The 19,017-nt window shown below is 42.9% G+C and overlaps 1 protein-coding gene across 11 annotated transcripts in view; it reads left to right on the top strand.

Moving 5' to 3' along the window:
* Window positions 1-19,017, top strand: part of GTF2E1 (general transcription factor IIE subunit 1) — an 80,967-nt gene that overhangs the window by 32,258 nt on the left and 29,692 nt on the right. For 3 of the 11 annotated variants that reach the window (XM_051779968.1, XM_051779965.1, XM_051779966.1), the window contains exons 3-5: window positions 7,494-7,695; window positions 12,477-12,724; window positions 15,961-18,287. In XM_051779968.1, coding sequence (XP_051635928.1) covers window positions 7,494-7,695; window positions 12,477-12,724; window positions 15,961-16,391 — 881 coding nt within the window. In that variant the 3' untranslated portion in view covers window positions 16,392-18,287. Of the gene's footprint in view, window positions 1-7,493; window positions 7,696-12,476; window positions 12,725-15,960; window positions 18,288-18,732; window positions 18,807-19,017 lie in introns of those variants that run through there. The other 8 variants (XR_007903262.1, XR_007903264.1, XR_007903263.1 and 5 more) reach the window with 6 other exon arrangements.

The following is a 19,017-nucleotide window of genomic DNA, read 5'->3' as shown; positions in this document are numbered from 1 at the left end:
TTTATCCCAAATGAAATGTTTACTCTCTGTTTAATACCTGGTGGGCAATTCAATACTCTGAATCTATATTAAACAAGAAAAATACTTAGGAAGCATTATTAAGGCTCAGGTACTCAAAAGTCAGAACTGTATCTTGATGTGCATGTATTATGAAATGGTGTTGAATTGTATGATGAAACACTGGTTTTTGCACTTAGAAAAAGCTTTTTCAATCAGATGTTTTCAAAGGCTGATTTGGAGGGTAGAAGTATATGTGTGTGACTGCTTCCCAAGCCTGTTACACGTGTATGCTAGAGAGCTGAATGCTGTCTCAGGAACCTGGATTTTTTCCTTCTGTCTCCACCACACAGTCCCATTTCATATCGAACAGCAGGTCAAGGAAAACAAGCTGTTTGCAGGTGAACAACCATTGCTCATTCTCTAATTTACAGAAACTTATCTTAAAACCTTATGGTCTGATACTGAGAAGTATCAATCTCATAGCTGTTAACTCAGTAATATTTATGCTAGAATATGTGCAGACCTGAGAGGAACTGGATCTAGATTTGGGGCATATAAAGTTAAAGGGAATTTTTTTCCTTCATTGTGGAGTCTTGATCCCATTTGTAAACAGTAGATAATGCAATTTTCTTAGGTATTCAGATACTATGGAAAAATTCATAAAGAGATGAAAATCTCTCTTCAGTTAACACTATTAGTTACAGTATTTGTTCCTAGTCCCATTTTTAGCTGAACTGCCATGCTTGACATTTTATAAACGTGCACTCCACATGCTTCCTCACTCTTCTGAGGCATAATCGTGATATAAAAGATGTTTTAGCAAATTTCAGTCTAGGATCTGGTAATAGGATATGTCAGGCAGCCTGTAGTATTGCTCGTTGCTGTCCCTCCTGCCCATAATCCTAATCATATGTACGTGGTAGTGCCTCTTCAGAAAAGGAAGAGAGGGATAGAGAAGGTGCTGTACTTTCTTAGCCTGTTATTAGGCGAGCTGTCACTTTTGGGGGCAGGGTGCTGTATTTAGCAGTCCGTGTTCACATCTGCTCAGGCCTCCTACGATGAGTGCCACAATTTGGGTGCAGTGCTGTTTGCAGGGTGCTGTGTACTCAGCTTCAAGATACAGCCACTGCACTGACCATCTTCTCCGGGCAGCACTGTCCTGTGTGCTTTTCAGTTCTCTGCTTTCAGAGATCACCCACGTGTTCTGCTCTGACCAAGGCTACTCATCTCAATCGCAGTATACCTTATCTTCTCTACAGTTAGAAATTTTAAAGCGAATGGGATGGAACCTGATCCGTTTTGGGTTGCAATAGCAAAGCTGGATGTTTTATTCCAGAAGTGGGGTTAATGAATCTTCCCAAAATGTTGATATTTTCTACACATGGTCCGGTGTTTGTTTTCATACTGTAAGAAGCCCTGACAACAGGGTCTGCTCTGGACTTTCCCAAACCGGACTAATATAAAAACTTGCACTTTCTGTGTCACATTTCAAGAGAGAGTACTGCAGTCAGCCCTGGTCTGTGGAGGGTCCCCAAGAGCTTGAGATCCAGTGGACCATGAAACCTGTTTCGGAAAGATGAGATGTGACATTATGTTTTATGTAACTCACTATGCTCTGTAACCAGCTCTTTTAAAGCATGTGTAGAAACACTTGCAAGAGATAATGGTATATTGCTGTGGTGTTCAGGAGACAGATTATGTTGGTGAATTTCTCTATTTTTTCTTAAAGCAGCTGCATTTTTGGAAGTTGAATGTGAATACGAATGTACTTAGGTCTATAGGTTTCCAGTAGAGGAAGAGAGATGGGGCCAGGGAAGCACTACCTGATAAAATTGACAGGAGACTCATCTTTCTATGTGGCAGGAGTGCGTTTTCCACTCAGACACACTGAGTTACTTTCTCATTGAGAAAGTGAGAACAGTTTGATGAGGGCAGAGAAGTCTGTTTAAGTTTGGGCATCACTAAGGAACAACAGCTCCTACTGTCTTATCTGTACTATCATTAATCCAGTTAACAATCAGCTGTTTTAACAATTAACTCTGTTACTAGCTCAGTCCATTAAGATCATTAAAACTCTATTTGCTTCAATTAAACCCCTCAGGTTCCTATTTCTAGTAGGTAAGTATCTTATATCCTAAGGTAGATTATGTTATCTTAGCTAATGATCCAGGTCTGTTGTAGCCACATGGCCTACTATTTGTGTCTTTAGTGATTCATGAGAGACATGCCTTTAGGTGCTGTTTTAAATAGTCCTCTAAATCTTGAAAATCAATGAGAAATGAAGGGAAGTTAATTATAATTTGTACCAATAGCACTGTCTATTACATAGTTTGCTAAGTATTTCCATTACATGAGTTTGGATCGTTTGTGGAGGGCAGGCATAGGAATTGCTCTGTGATTTTTGTTCTGTTCTAAACTTTGTCACTTACTGTATGCTGAGTTTTTCTCATTCTGTGCATCTGACTAAATTTAAATTGCTTAGGAAAATTGAATTAAAAAAAAAATCTGGTTGTATTGAAGAATGAGCTGATGAGAAAGTAGGGGAGACCAGAGAAATGTGTATTCTTTTGCCTGTGTAATACTGTTCTGAATGACAGGTTGTGCTGTGAAAAGATCTTCCATCTCTCTGGCTTGAAACAGGAAATTAGTTTGATGACCAGGGCTCAAATCAAGAGGCAGAATTAACTGATCTGAGAGCTGGAGGCAGAGAGGCACGGGAATGGGGAGGGGTTGAAATTGGAAAGAGAAGCCCAGGAAAAGAAGAATGGACAGAGAAGTTTGAGAAGTGAGAAAAGCCCAGGCTTAGAAAGCAGGACTAGATAGACTCGCTAGCAGGGAGAATAGGACCATTAGAGAGGGGAAAAGCCCAGAACTGGGATGGGAGCAGATGGGAAGAGCTGAGTAGAAAACCTCAGGCATGGGGCTAGTGGGTAGGATAACAGGTTCCCACAAACCATTTCTCTTTTAAGAAGCTAGAGCAGAACCAAAGCTGTTTCCTTCTCATCCTCCCTTTGTTACCAGAAAGCAAGCTGGCAAGGCATCCTGCTCCCCCTGCAGCATGGGCAGGTCGTCATCTTCCCAGGTGGAGGCCTGTGCAGAACTGAGGGCTCCAGGTCTGCAAATGAACCATATGGCTGTTGGCACAACATCACATTGTGGGAGGCATTTGTCTGGCTTCCCGTTGGTAGGAACCTAGGAAACTCTCATCCTTTCCTCAGGGTCTTAATACTCTCATTTTAACATCAAATGAAGCATTCAGCATTAGGGAGTGCTGAAACTAAAGCTGCTTGTGCATCCTGTAACTTTTTCTCTATGACATGATTCTCTACCACCACCCCAAAGTATGCTTTGCTCGATGAGAGAGAGGAGTTGTGTGCATATAAGGCACTTTTTGTCTGGCTTGCTGAAGAAGAAGGAAAAATGCACTGTGAGAGTCAGGGGATTACTTGAAGAAAACGGCTGTAGTAGCCACAGGAATGTGATCTGATCCTCCAGGCCAGCTGAATTTGTGTGAAGTTGAACTAGCCATTTTAAGCTAAACTTTTCAAAGGCTATCATTAGGTGTTGTACCTAACTGTACCTAACTGAGATGCCCAATTCTAGAGCCTGGAAGAAGATTAGTAAAAATACTGCATGCTCTGTTCTCAAATAGAAGTTTCAGAAAAGCATTTCTTAGGCATCTCAAATCAAGTACTGCTCAAATCAGCAGATACTTCTGAAATTGTGCCATCTGTGCCTTAGCTCACTCTCCATGTAATGGTAATAATGCTACTTCTAAAAGAAGGTTGTGGGAGATTTTGAAAATAAATTAGCTTAATGTTTTGTGATGCAGTCAAGAATAAAGAATTGGATGAGGATAAAGGCTGGAGGAATAAAAAGGAGCTGAAAGGTTATACTCTGAAGTACAGTGTCACATACCTAGCATCTCATGCAAATGTCTGCTATAAACATGGAGTTCATCAGCTGGGAACTACAAAGGAGAAAGATCTGGAAGCTTTGCTAGATCTTGTGATAATTGAGACAGTGCTTTCATGGTTTGTTACACTGTGATCTTAAAAGGTCTCGGTGGCTATCAGAGAAGCACTAATGCCACTGGGTTATTGGGAGAATCCATCTGGACACTTCTGTACTTCCATCTCCACAGCAGAAAGGTGAGAGCCAAGTGGAGAAAGGGCCCAATGAGACTGTTAAGGCTGCTAGAGGAGTGGGTGACCAGTTTTAAAAGGTAGAGAAAAATGTGTGGCCTTACAAAATGGGCCAGTATGAGATGAGTAAGACAGCAGTTTTTAAATATACCTACAAGATAGAAGCTGGCTGAGCTGAGATACAGTTTTTGACACAACAGTCATTAGGTTTGAGATGAAGGGGAATAATTTGAGGTTGAAAATTAAATAATTTTTAAGAGAGTAGTGAGAGTCTGGAACAGCATCCCAAAGGACAGAGTGGAAGGAACACACCTTGTTGGGCAGGAGATGAGACTTGAACCCTTTGAGAAGGATGTGAGCAGGGCCTGGGCTCAGGCTCAGGAGGCTGTAGCCAGTTAAATGTGTTAATTGTAGCAGATGCAGCATGCACACTTGGACATCCTGCGTTCAGTGTGTGTAGGTGGTTGACCTTTTCCTTCTCTCAAGTGAAATCAAGTCATTTAGGAATTATCTCTAAATATTCTGGCCCCGTACTTCAGAGTTTGAACTGCTTTAATCTTAGTAAGCCTTGGGGAGCCAGATTACCAGCATATCTGTCCTGGAGAGTCTGGGAACATGAGGAGATCTCTTTCAGATGGCTGGTTTTTAGCGTGCAGCCAGAGAGGTCTCTTGAATGCCTGAGCACGTGTGGAAATGCTTCATTAGCATTTCTGAGATGCAGAAAAACCTCATGTCTCTCTGCTCCAGGATATCTATTTGTCCTGGTTTATGCAGCATGTTTGAATTGAAAAACTATAAATTGTGTTAGGGCTGAAGGAAGAAATGCATAGTTGGAGTGGAAGCATTGCCATTTTTAGCCTTTGGATGGCTTCCACTTCATGTTTGTCACATGCAATTCATATCTGAAAGGAACATGTGTCACTGCTGATGTGATGTGCCATGTCATAAAAGCTTTGGTGACATTTTGTGACCTCTTAAAAGTTTAACAAAAGAGGTTTGCAACATGTAAATGCCATCTGCCATGGCAAAACAGCTTCCCAGTTCTCTAATCACATATGCCTATTGTGAAATGCTGCATCACCTTGAAAAAAATCAGCATATTAATGGAGGAAGCTTGTCATTTCACCCATTCCCAGATTCTTTACATAATTCATCTATTAACTTTTTTTACTTATTAAGAACCCTGAGGGGTGGAAATTGCAGCAAATCCATGATAGCTTTAGGAGTTCTGTTTCATTAGAGCTGTATTTACTTTCTGATTTTTTAGTACTCTGAATTGGAACCGTTCTCCCTATGATCTTAATCTTTAGCAGATACTCATGGGGTTCACAGATGGAAGCGTGAAAAGTCTGAGCTGTCTCAGGAACATGTAACAGGACTTACGGGGGGGTGTAAAAAGAGGGGTGTTTTGTTCATAACCTGTGTTTGCTCCCTTAGTCCATTATGGGCAGTGAGATGTGCTAATTATTTTAAATTGATTTAACTTATGTCACATCAATAGCCTCAGATGTGGGATAAGGGGACCAAACTTTGGTTTCAGTTTTTTCCAGGCTGCTAGCTTATATAATGTACAGCTTTGAATCAGCAGGGACAGTTTTTACAGCCTGGAGAAAACATAAGCAGAGTGTTTCATGCTTGGATGGGAGAGAAGAGCACTTTATCCACTTATCTTTTACTTTGCATACTGCTGTTGTTGGGTCCTCTAGCTTTTACTTGTCGATAAGACAAACTTTCTAAAGAGAGGGTTTATTGCAGGAAATGTGTACATATTAGAGGCCACATACACAACATGCATTAATTTCTGAGTGACAATGAGCAGAAGCTACTTCAGATGGTGTCAAGGTCGAAAACTGCATCTCTGCAGACTGTGGTGAGAGGCAGCAGATCTACCTCCTGTCGTAAACAGCTTTTCTGTGCTTCCCGAGAAGCGTGCAAGCATTGTCTAGCCCTCACAGCCGTCCCTGAGGAAGTTAGGTCTGTTTTTATTGCTGTATTATAGGCAGAGAAGGTGGTGTGCTGAACAATGAAGTCACAAGACTAGCAAATCTGTGTAAGCAGCAAACCAAGATACCAGAAGCCCTGGCTTGCCAGCCTGTCTCCTTACATTATGCCCAAGTGCTCTGGGCAAACCCTGTTCTTTTGACTGTGTTTGTACATAGCATTGGTGATAATAGCAGGCTTCAATACTGATTCTAATTCTGATTTTTAGACATAAGATTACCATTTCCATGACAGGGCCTATCCTCAGGCTTCCCTGTAGATAAAAAGATATTTTCATTTCTTTGTTGGAGTATTGAGAGGTGATGCTAGATGTGCATAGGTGTCACAGAATGGATAAATATAAAATATATCACCCACAGGCAAGAGAAATCAAGAAGCCTGTGAGCATCACTCTGTATGTAATGTCCTGAGGTGGCAGTGGTATGTTCTCAGTCCAGCACTTGCAAGACTAAGTCATTACACTGTGCTGCTCCCCTCATAGCAGACCATATGGTAAGATCCTACTGTGCATGTACTGCCCCAAGGGTCCTACTCACAGATGGAGCAATGAAACCAAAAAGCTGGCTGTGCAGGAGTTCAGTAGGTTTGTTGTAACTGCTTTGCCATGCAGCCATTTCAGTTGCCTTTATGTTTGACCTGTTTTTATAGGTCCTGACAAGGTCTGTAAAACAAGCTTATTCTTAATTGCCATTCACACAATTCTTATCTTACCATTCTTAATTTTAAAAAGTTCATGTGGGAGTTGGGTGGGATAAGTTTTTGCATTTGCTGCTTGCAGTAATGACTATTTTGCCTATTTTGGCCCTGAAACAGAAGGAGAAGCCATCTTTTTTTTGCAGTATTTGTAGAGTGACAATGGTTATATGAGCAGTTACTGCAGGCTGGTTAGTGCAGTGTAAAATTACACTGTTTCACTGGGAAATGAGCCTGTTGGTGTGGCCAGGGAGGTACCAGTGCAAGCGACTGAAACGGCCGATATTTGAACTCCTTAGAGGAGGATATTGTATAGCTTTTTATCACAGCCCAGTCGTAGCTGACATTTAAAATGTGCAGCAAGAAAGAGGGAGAGAGATTAGGAGATGTCTCTGTAGAGGTACTGCAGCCCATCCGCGCTTTTCAGAGCGAGAAACTGTACCCAACTGGGTATCACTAGATGGTATCAAAATGCTTGCTTTGTTGTCTGCTTAAATAATAACCAGGTACACCATGTGTGGGAAGGGATTTTCGGGGGAGAAAAGCTACTTAGCATCAAGCTAAGGAAACAGCAAGGCACTGCTGTTGGGAAGGCTGTGTGAAGAGCCAGGCCTGCTGTTTCCTTCCAACACTGAGCAACTTTTCTCGTTTTAGGAACTTTCCGCTGTACCTTCTGTGAGACTGAAGTGGAAGAAGATGAGTCGGCAATGCCCAAAAAGGATGCAAGGACACTCGTTGCAAGATTTAATGAGCAGATTGAGCCCATCTATGCGCTGCTTCGTGAGACGGAAGATGTTAACTTAGCCTATGAAATCCTGGAGCCAGAACCCACAGAGATTCCTGCCCTGAAGCAGAGGTGGGAACCCGCCTGGTCTTCTCTCACTGCACTGCTTCCTTGTAGTGTGCTCCTCTCCGTGGGGCTTTCCTAAGCCTTGTGCAGTCTCTGGCTGCATTGAGGACTTACTTGTTCAGCACCAACTGTGCAAGAAACTAACAGATTCCCCAAGGAATGTGTGGTTTATAAGGAGACAAAGGGCTGTAACCATTTTTTACTAAACAAGGCAGATGGCTGTTCTTCTGGTCAGCTTCCTGCATGTAGTTTTCTGTGAGGTGGGATGCTTGAACTGCCTGCTGCTTGCTGTGCTGCGGCTGGTATGGATACCAAGGCCTTGCCTCAGTATTTAAAAAATGCAAACTGCAGCCCCTTGACAAAACTCTGAAGGTGCCATCTATGCTGTCTTCTTTCTCTCAAGCACTTATCTTTCATCTATTTATTTTGCTTCTACATGGCTTTTGAAACTAAGCTGTCTGCAGTCTACACCTTTTACTTCAAATCCACATATTACAACATTCTACTTTGAAGACTTTACTTGTAATAAGGGTTTTTTTTCTTCTGATTTTCCCCAACTTGTTACACACTTTTCGGGAGGAAACCATGTTGGAGTCAAAAACTCCTTAAAATGTTCTTACCTATGGAAATGACACTTTCTTCCAGAACATTCCTAGCTGTAGAAAAACAGATGATGTTTAAATAATGCAGAAAGATGTGGGGAGCTGTCAGTTCTGTCAGTTCTGGTGAAACGTGATGCACTTCACTGTATTTAAAAAAAAATTAATTAACACAGGGGAAAAAAATGTAACATGAGGGGATGCATTCCTACAGTGCCTTGAGGTGCTTGGCTTTAGTTAATGGGAGAGCGAGCAGAATACACTTTTTTTCTCTCAGGCTAACCTTGAGAGAGAATGTTCCTCATATATTCATGCTAGACAGTTTCTAATTAATATAATAAAAATTCTTTGTCTATTCATAGGCTTTTTCTAGCCAAGAAGGTAGCTATTTTTCCTCATCATTCTGATAGAAAAACAGAAGCAATATAAAGAATGGAAGAGATTTTCCCAAGGTTGCTCAGCATGTCTGGTGATATGGGGAATCCTTGAAGCCTTTATACCCAAGCTGAATCACTAGACTTTGTTTTAAAATCTCTCTTCTGTAGTTTAAGTAGTAGAACTGGGATAACCCTACCAAAAAGAGAGTAATTTCTCAGTCTTCCCCTTTTGTGTACAGGAAATTATCACAGCAGAAGCCTGGTGCAGTCCCATGATTAAATAGCAGCGCCCACTTACTTGACTCTTAAATACTTAAAAAACATTGTAAATGATTAATTACTCTGTGAAAGGAATGACAAAATAAATAGGCAGCCTTTTAAATGCTTACTTGAACACAACTTGCTTCAGTACATATAATATTTAATTATTTATTAACTCTTATTAATTCAAAGCAGCTAATTCCATGGAAGCACTGCTGTGAGATTTTTTCAAAGTGCCAAACCCTGGGTTATTTATTCTTTCTGTTTTTATGGAGTCTTGAGTGTCTAAAATCATTGACAAAACTGACATTTGGTGATTCTGAAACAAATGGAAAAGGTCACAAAATGCCTGCATCTTCTCTTTGCACTAACACAGGCAACTTATGTATGTTCAAGAGAGTTTTTAGGAGCTCTAAGCCACAGCACTGACATTGCATAACTGTCATTCACCTGCCTTGGGGAACTGGGTAGATCTTCATTTATATTTTTCTAAGAGGCTGTTAATTTTCTTAATCTTGGCAAAGCATGAATTAGCCCCACAGGTTTCATAATAAACCTGCTTTACTTAAGCCCTTCTCTGTGGTTTTCAAAAAATTACGGATTTTAATAACCCCTCTATTTTCTTGTGTCAAAATAGCATGATTTCAATTAACAAAAAATCTTCACAGAATTAATTTTCTGTGGTCATGCTGTCAGGAACCATGGGTTGTCTGTTGTGAGGTTGAAGCTCTTAAGAGCAGCACAGTGAAAAAGTGTTTTATTTCAGATATGGCAAAAAAAGAGTTATCCCCATTATGCAAGACCGTAATAGTCTGGGCAGGATTGAGCTGAAAATTTCAAGTTGTTTGCCCATTGCACAGTGTGGTTTCTGTGGGCCATACCTCAGCTATGTCAAAGACTATTTATGTTGCCTTTAAAGGCAGCTAAACCACTCATTAAGGGATTTCCATCAGAGTGAATAAAACAACTGATGGGTAACAGAGCAAATGTAGCCACATCTGGGCCACTGAGCTGCCACAGTTCCTGACTGCAGGGTGGCCATGTGAAGTCTAGACCAAGGTGAGGAAAAAGCAGATCATGGATCTTAGAGAGAGATTTAAGAGTGCAGTCCTTTCGTCTGCTCTGTGCTGCCTGTAAGGCAGCTCATGCACCTGGCGCCTGATCCGTGGTGGCTAATCCTGTACTTTGGAATAGAGTTGCTGAACATAAGTTCTCTTCTTGCAGAAAGGAGTATTCCCCTGTTCAGGTAGTCTTAAGGTGTTGCTCATGTCTACAGACAATGTCACTCAAGATAGAAAGCAGTAAACTGAGGCACATTTGCAAAGCTCACTGGGCTCCAAAAGTGGACAGCAAGTGTCTAGATGGTTCCATCTCAGTGTGGGACATTGCAGTTGATCGCTTGAAGTAATTAGTACTGTAGGTGTCTCTTAGAACTGTTACTTTCATTTTTGAAACGTTCCTGACGTCATGGAATAAGTGTTTTGCTGTGAAATGATACCATGTAGGAAAAAAGTCAATTTCAAGCACAGTTCCAGGGGCCTCTGTGCAAAAGTATTATTGGGTAGTTCCTGGCACTGAGTATTTAGCTATCACGCTGTAGTCATGGGGAGGGAGAGCTTGGGGGAGAGCTGCATTGTGCATCTTGTGAGGAAAGTGGATTACATAAAATTGTCAGGGAAACGCTAGTTAGAGATTTCTATTGTGTGGGAAGCAGAGTGGCGCTTTTCACAGAACACACGCCTGTCTTGGAGAGCTGAAAGGTACCAACACTTGAAATAACACGCTGGGAAGAAGGTCTCTGTGTGGTTCCTTAGGTTATATAAGCAACACATGCGCATGAGCCTTCTGCCCCAAGATTCAAGGCTGCTATGAAGCTCTCCTAGCAGAGCTGGCTGCAGGAGAGAACTGCCAAGTGTATGGACACATGCTAACACGGATGCTGGGAAGCATTTTGCTAACAGAGCCCAGCAAAATCACTACTGAGAGGCTGTGAGTAGCCCTCAATCCAAACTGTGGAACAAAGCACCAGTGTTTTTTATCTGGGGGAGAGAGATGTTCACCTACCTGTCTATTTTCCCTTCACTGTTTCCCCCTAAAAATCCAGCAGAATTAGCTCATCAAGCAGTGGGTAAGTCCTTGCTGAACTAAAAAAACCTGCATATTATTCAGGACTTCTCCAACTGCAACTTTATTTTAAGCTTCCTGGTTGGAGTAAAGGTCATTGAGTAGACAACAGTAACTGAACTGTGCTTACTGATGACAACTGTCAGCTCAGCTGGCATCATTCATTATCCCTGGTGGATTTGCTCTGGACAAGAGGAGGAGTTGAGACAGGGCTGTTACTTATGAAAAGCCCTAAGTACCACTGGCAGTCAGATGACTGAAATTATATGTCTGAGGGTGGGTACAGTCTGCAGCAGATCTGTTTCTCTGAAAAGATGAAATATTCTGAAGTAGAGGAACAGTCACATTTGGCTTTCCCCACCCCTAGACCAGTGAGTTTCCATTCAGCTGCTTTCCCTGATCTATGCATATGTAGCAACACAGGCCAGAGGCCAGAGAGTATTTTGGGCTCATTGCCATCATCATGTGCAGAAAATATTCCACCTGATGTCCTCTTTCTATCAGATCCAAGCTGGAATGTTTTTCTCCCTCAGTCTCCTGAGCTAGAAGGAGCCCTGGAGGGAAATGTGCTGGCTGCAGCTCCTCTCAGGAGGCAAAGGAGGGCTAGGCTTTGACTGCCATACACTTTGCATCAGTCAGTACCTTTCCTTCTCCAGCTTTTCCACAATGAAGGCTGTTCTTCTGTCTTGCCGCCTCCTGCACACCATCAGCATACAAATTCCTTTGCCCAGCCCTAGTCCTCTGGTTTGAAGGTCCTTTCTCATCTTTCTTCTCTACCTGGACTCCCCACTTCTCCCAAGGCTGTATCTGTGGATAGTACAGATCTCCTATGTAACACAGGAGAGGTGACTTCTCATGTGTGTTGTCACTCACAATTCAAGCAAAGGTTTGAATTGTGTTTTTCTTGGTGAGTTAACTCCTTGAATCCTGTGGTTAATAACAGTTCACAGGTCTGAGCATGCTGGGTCTCTGGGCCTACTGTCTGCCATAGTTAAACTTTAGTGCTTTTTTAATGCAGTATATGGTTGCTGTGTGAAGGCCAAAAAAAGGCTTCTCCAAATACCAGACTACTGTTTGACTGTGTTTTGCTGCTGTGGCTTTTGTTTCAGGGCATTCTGGAATTTTATGTTTGTTTTTGCATGAGTGCATCTGCATCTCTAGTGCTGTCTCATTTTTTCAGTGTCTACGGTGGATGTTGCCATGGCCTTATGTAGGGTTTCCCATTAGAGATTTATGATTTGGTCTTCCCAAACTATCAAGCTGGTGCAGAAATTCCTGACAGGAGATGTTAGAACTGAAAATGCAAGTTCTCAGTGCAGATCATGAGAGATAACTAATCATAGTTAAAGTGACTAAGGAGGGGCTAAGTAGCTAAGGAGGAGCTTGTTCTGAGTGCTCTGTTTTTATCTCTTTGACTTTCATGTAGCAAAGAGCGTGCAGCTGGTGCTGGTTCAGGGACAGCAGCCGGCCTTGCAAGTGGACACCATCGGGAAGCATGGACTACAAAAGGACCATCATATGAGGACTTGTATACCCAGAATGTTGTCATCAGCATGGAGGACCAGGAGGATCTTAACCGGTCTGCAAGTGAAGGAAAGCCAGCCAGAGAGAGACCAATTTGGCTGCGTGAGAGCACGGTGCAGGGGGCTTATGACCCTGATGAAATCAAAGATGGTAAGAAAATCCACAGAGCAGAAGTACTGCTCTGCTTATACAATGCCTTTACAGTGTTGTCAAAAACATGTTCTCCTCTGTGTGTACAGCTGCTGCCCCCAACACTCCAGAGTTTGTTCCTCTCTTCTGTGCAAAGCACGTATGTGTAGGTAGATGTAAAAAATCCTGACTTATTAGGTCCAGGATTGAAATCTAGGTCAGTAAAGCTGAGCTGTCCATGGAATTTTGTGTGGGCTTCTAAAATGTTAATTAACTGTTATATCTTCCACCTTGAGAGTTTATTGCTTCTAGATGAAGGTCTTCTGGTTTCATCTAGAAAGCTGTCTCCCTAATAGGTCACTGCTGAAAAATAACATTTATTAATGTTCAGTGACTCTGAAGTCTACCAATCTACCAGCAGTATTTATACATTCCCAGCCTTCTTCTTGCCAGTTGTTTCTCAAAACATGTTATATATCAAGAATACTCAGAATTAAAGCTTCAGGAAGTACAGTAGGAGGGTCTATCACCATGGCAGGTGAGAGTTTATTCCTTTCTGTTTGTTTCTTGTTATCTTTGCATTTATTTTCATTCATCTTGAGGTTGGGTTGTCCATATACCATGGTGAAGATCTTGTAACAATTAGTAGAAACATTCTGCTTTGGTATGTGTGCTGTTTAAGCTTACACACTGAAAATAGGAAATGAAGACTTTTTATGATTTTTACAAGATTGAGTCAATAGATGCAATCTTTCAAGTCACTTGAGTATTATAGGCTGAAACTGTTGATGCCCTAGGAAGAAAAGATGGCAAAAAGGAACCACATGTGTAAGCATGACACCCTGGAACTAGTGCAGTGCTCAGGAGAGAAGTGGAGTATGTACGTACAGCAGAAGTGAAGAAAATGAATGTGATATAATGGTCAGAAGATATCTAGAGATCTTGTTCACATGTAATGCCTTTCAAGTGTACAAACCCCCAAACATTTTTCAAATAGATTAAACAAAGTGAGATGACTGGAACAGCCTCCTCCTGCAGTCTGTAGCAGAGGTTGTTGTTACTCACCAGGAATGGTGACTTCTCACCCCTTTTTTCTGCTGGATATTCAATTCACCTGTAGTTTTAAATTGACTCTGTGAGATGACTTCTGGCGTACACAGCATAAATGTTTCTCAAGATGCCACTGAAGGACATGGAGGTGGGAATAGCATGATGGCATCACTGCTTAACTTCAGCTACTGGAGATCAAAGAGGACACTTGTGGAAATAGCCTGAAACTGCTTTTGCAACACAAACAGAGAGGACAGAAACTTGAGACTGTTGACAGAAAAGATTCACTGCATGGATCTGGCAGGGGCGGTTCTTGCAAGCAGGAGACAGTCCCACTCCTGAGCCACAAAGTCAGATTTTGTGGACCTGCCCAAGGCTGTTGTCATTTCACAGGTCTCAATGTGATGAGCTATGGTATTATTTCACAGAGATGGTCTCCCATAGCCTCTTATGCTCCACAGTCACAAGCAGTGAGCTGAGAACAAGGCTGCCAACACAATGTCTTTATTCTTCCTTTCTTTCAGGAATTTGGCAGTGCTCTAATATTAGTAGTTGTAGCCATCACCCATTACTAGAACTTTATTTACAATGAAAACAGAAGTCTGGTGAAGTTAGGGATGGGTCTTTTGGCCTTTATTTTACCACAGGAAAGAAGTAACCACAAACTCCCCTGGCTTTTAGTGCTAAGTGCAGAACTTACTTCATTAGTTTGCCTGCCTCACAGAATTTTTTCATCTCAAATTGAAAAATGTAATCAGTGCATTTCTGACCCCTGGAGGGAAAGGCTTGGGAGCCAACTGCCTGGATGTGGTGGTGAAACCATGAGGGTCCATGTCTTGGAGGAGCAGGCAAGTGGGTGTTAATGTATGAAGGCAGAATGCCATCCCCTCAGTTCCAGCAGTTGTTCATAGGCAGCATCTTTTGGTTCAAGACAGAAAGTTTGCCACGGGGAGCCTGTCCTACTTTTTAGGCCTTTTTTTTACACAGAGTTCTCCATATTTCATTTTTTGTTCTGGTCTTTTTTAAATTTTTTTGCACACTGCACATAGTTTTATTGGTGATGGGTGAACTCACAGTCCTCTGATCCAATGTAGGATTAGGAAAGGTTTTCTGTGGAATGCTACTTTCTGAGCAGAACTTTGCCTTTTGAATCCATGAACTGCAGACAGACTGCCTACCCAAGCCATATCAAACCCTCCTGGCGATTGTACAGCCAAGTTTACTGAAAGAGGAGCACAGGCCATGTGTGTTAGCTGGGACACCGAAGTCCCCTTCAAATAAGAGGTCCATGTAGGGAGCCAGAGAGACAGTCTGGGCTGTTTCAGCTTAGAGAGCAGGAGCTGTTTTAACACAGCCTCCCATGCTGTGCTGCACAGCTTGGCTGAAGGCTGTGAGCTGCATCTGCTATATGAGATAGATCCTGCTCCATCCCACCACCATGTTCCTTTAATGAGCTTTTCCGCTTCCTGCCTGATAGGTGCACCTCTGACCTTACCAGACACAGCTGTGTTAAATGTTGTTTTGTAAACATGGTTTTGCATATTCCTTGTCTGCCTGGACCCATTTGCTTCTCTATCTTAATCCGTATAGACAGGTAGCTCAGCAGGACAGGGCCTGGTTTTGGGTCTGTATTTTATGGTCTACGCTGGCAGCATCTTGTGGTCTTGGTCATCTCCCCAAGTCCCCCAGGTTGTGGTCAGACAACTTGGAAACAGAGGAACAAAAAGGAAATGGCCTGTGCTCGTTCACCTGTGAAACAACAACAAGATACTTGTTCTGTCTCTGACAAGTGTCAGCTGTATGGTCTGGATATCTGAGGCCCAGATTTAGCTCCGAAGGACTGCTTTGCTTTCTGGTCCACTGTAGTGCCTGAGTTGGACACCTCCCTGGGGCAGTCTTTTCCAAGTGCCTGCCTATCATGTGTTTTTTGTCTTTGCTTGCAATGTGCTCCTGGCCAAGGCTTCCAGCAGGGAGCCACAGTGACTCCAGGCTTCCCAGCTCCTAGAAAATGTCAGTACTTGTTCTGCCATTATGAAAAAAAACAGAACTATGTCTGTCTTTCAAGGTGGAGGAGGAGGTGGCTTAGAGAAAAGGGGTGACTTGGCCAGCTGTGCTCAGTGGTAGTCATAATAAAGGTTCAGAAAACCTTCAGGGCTGTCACGCAGATCTCTGTGAAGAAATGACCACTGCCTTGTGTCTCCTTGCAGGGGGCCGGGATCTGGATGCTTTCCAGGAGCGTGAGGAGAGCCGGGCAGCACTGGATGATAATGAGGAAGTGATGCGTGCCCTGCTTATCCACGAGAAGAAGACGCCTTCTGCTTCCACAGTCACTGTTGGAGGTGCCGCTCCTCTCTCCGGTGGCAACGCTAGTGACTCTGAGAGCGAGACAAGCGAGTCAGAGGAGGAATCCCCTCCCCGCGCTGCTGCCACGGCCACCACAACGTACGGGCTGGAGGAGGAGGATGAGGATGAAGAATTTGAGGTGGTGGCAGAAGACCCCACTGTCACAGTGGCTGGGCGCCCACACTCTTACAGCCAAGTGAGCCAGCGCCCTGAGCTGGTGGCCCAGATGACGCCAGAGGAGAAAGAGGTTTACATTGCCATGGGGCAGCGCATGTTTGAGGACATGTTTGATTAACTGATTCCTCCCATGGCGTTTTTTAAAAAGTGACTTTTTAAGCCAGAGACTCCCTAGTAAAACAGAAGACTGAAGCGCGTCTTTCCTCCCCTGTGTGCGGGGACACTGCGGCTCAGCACTGCTAATCTCAGGCATCTTGCTCACCAGAGCAGGGGAGCAGGAAAGCTGCATGTGCCAAAACAGGTAGGGAAGGACAAATCTCAGAAGTGAAGATGCTTGCAAAGTAAAAATCTGTTTCAGGCTGCGCTGCACAGGCACTGCTTTAACTTTCTCCAAGGCCCTAGCAGCTCCTTTCCCCGATTGCTTAGAGTTGTTTTTTGTTGCAGATCCTAGTGAAGTCTACATCCCTGCCCTCAGAGGACATAAGGGCTCCATAGTCCGAGCAGAGTGCTCTGCAGAGGAGGGCGTAAGTAACATACAGCTGCCTGTGATCAGCAAGGGGAGAGGAGAGGGAGGCACTTTGCTGATGGCAAGCTTGGGCAAGGCTTGTAGCTGACCAGTTTGCCAGCTGCCACTGGCCATCAGAGTGGCTGTTTCTAAGCAGGCCTGTAGGCAGCAACCTTTTCTTGCTCCCGTTCACTCCTTACTGGGACTCAGAACCTCAAGGTCAGGTGTAACCTGAAAAACTCAGTGAAAGCCTTGGCAGGCACACACAGTCACCCTTTGTCAGTGTAACAAATGCCCTCCATGGCTCTGAACTGTCAGAGTGCTCTGACTTACCAGGAGATACCTTCATTTTCCAGTATTGTTGCCTGTTGCTTCTACCTAGCCCTGTCTAAACTCCAGTGTTGCAAACAGTTCATAGTGGGCAGGGCTGCTGTCAGGCAGTGCCAGAGAAATGGCATAACTAGTTTTTATTTGCAATCTCACCAGGGCTGTATGATTTTAAGAGGAATTATACAACTTTGAATTCTGCTTTGGCACATTCTTTTACCACAGAAAAACATTTATCAGTGCCTATAGAGCAATATAATGTTTGTAATGTTTTTCTCTTTCAATTGAAAATGTTGCTTTTTTAAAATTGTTGACTTTTCCTATACAGTACTACAATAAAACAAAATGATAAAAGAATTCTGTGTTCCAGAGGATAGAGGCTGCATTACGTGCTGTTCCACTTACATGGGCAGCACAAATTTGCTGTTCACTGAGACTGTAAATCTGTTTTATACTAACTATGCTTTCTATGTTCTGCTAACCTTGTAATGCCTCCTTTGTGATTTGATTTTCAGCTTCTTGATATTTTGAGTCCCCTCTTTTTTAAATAGTATTTTAAATTTTCTTTTAAGTCATTTTCAAGAGGAATAAATAAACATAAACTTCTCCCCTTTGTCATCTTTCAGTTTGTCTTGTGCCTAGTTGGGAGTGTTGTTTGCTTATCATTTTGATTTACTTGATTCAAGAAAAAAAAAACAATTTGTTCTCTCCTTTGAGAGAAGGATTATTTGAAATCCCACTGCACATGTTTTCTCCTTACTAGAGCTTCCTTGAATGCCTCCTGGAATCTCCTGCACTTCCAGGAAGAATGTTTCATTAACTGGTGCCACAGGAGGCCCTTTTTGATCAGCACTTCCCTTCCTTTCCTTCTTCCTTAAGTGAAAGCTGATGGTAGAGGTCTCACAGACATCATGTTGCTAATTAAAATGGTATTCTGGTGTAGACAAACCTCCAAGATCTGGTATCAAGCTTCTAGATAACAAGTCACAGAGCTGATAAGTTAGATTCAGTGATCAGCTAACAGTAAAAATGTGCTGTACCCGTTCTTTCTTGATTTAATCTAACTGAATTCAGTGTTAACAATGGAGAAAAGCAGGTAGATTTATAAGGAGCCAGACAGACACTGAGAACTAATCCTGAATACAGTACAGCTACTTGTGCTCATAACTCACCAGGACTTATATACTGAGTTTTTAGTTTGCAAAATCAAACTGTAGGTTTAGTAAAGCTTATGTGAAGAAACATGGAGCATAATCATCTATAAAGTAGTGTGTCTACTTAATAAACAGATTTAATTGCAGTTTGTGCAGGAGTTGTAGCTTTTGTCATTCAGCAAGCCATGTCCTGCACATGAGGGAATTGGAACGGCGGTTTTTAGGGCTTGCCTTCCATCTCTCGTCTGCCACATGCAGCCCTCAGGAGGACTGGAAAGGTCAAGGTACTTGAGCAGATGTCGTCAGTGTTTCCTGCCCTCTAACAGCTCCTGGATTCGAAAGGATGGCTGCTCTGCTCCGTACCAGCCGGTTCAGGCTGTTGTCCATACACTGCTATTTCCCTGTTGTGACAAGCTCTGCTTGAATGAGCAGGAGCACATACAGTCAGTAGCGTCCTCTTTCTTTTCCTGCAGCTGAAGCAGAGCTCTACACACATGCCAGGAGGGAAAGAACAGCCTCTGCAAGCAAAGCCAGGCACTGCCAGCAGGTTGGTGCTAATGCAAGGGATAAAGCCATCAATTCTGAGGAAGGCCCAGCCATTTCCTCTGCCTGCTGGACCACATGTGCTGCATTAATGCTAACCCAATAACACTGTGAGCGTGGTCGAGTGCTGAAGCCTTCCTGGGTGAATGTTCTAAACCCATTCAAACCAGGTGCTGTATCTGCTTCCGGCTTGAAGTGCATTTTATCTGACGAGT

The sequence above is a fragment of the Manacus candei genome, unplaced genomic scaffold (genome assembly GCF_025592945.1).
Source record: "Manacus candei isolate 608988 ecotype Guabito, Panama unplaced genomic scaffold, ASM2559294v1 h1tg000014l, whole genome shotgun sequence".
Classification (NCBI taxonomy): domain Eukaryota; kingdom Metazoa; phylum Chordata; class Aves; order Passeriformes; family Pipridae; genus Manacus; species Manacus candei.
Note: the sequence above shows the minus strand (reverse complement) of the source record. Positions and strands in the feature narration are given on the sequence as shown.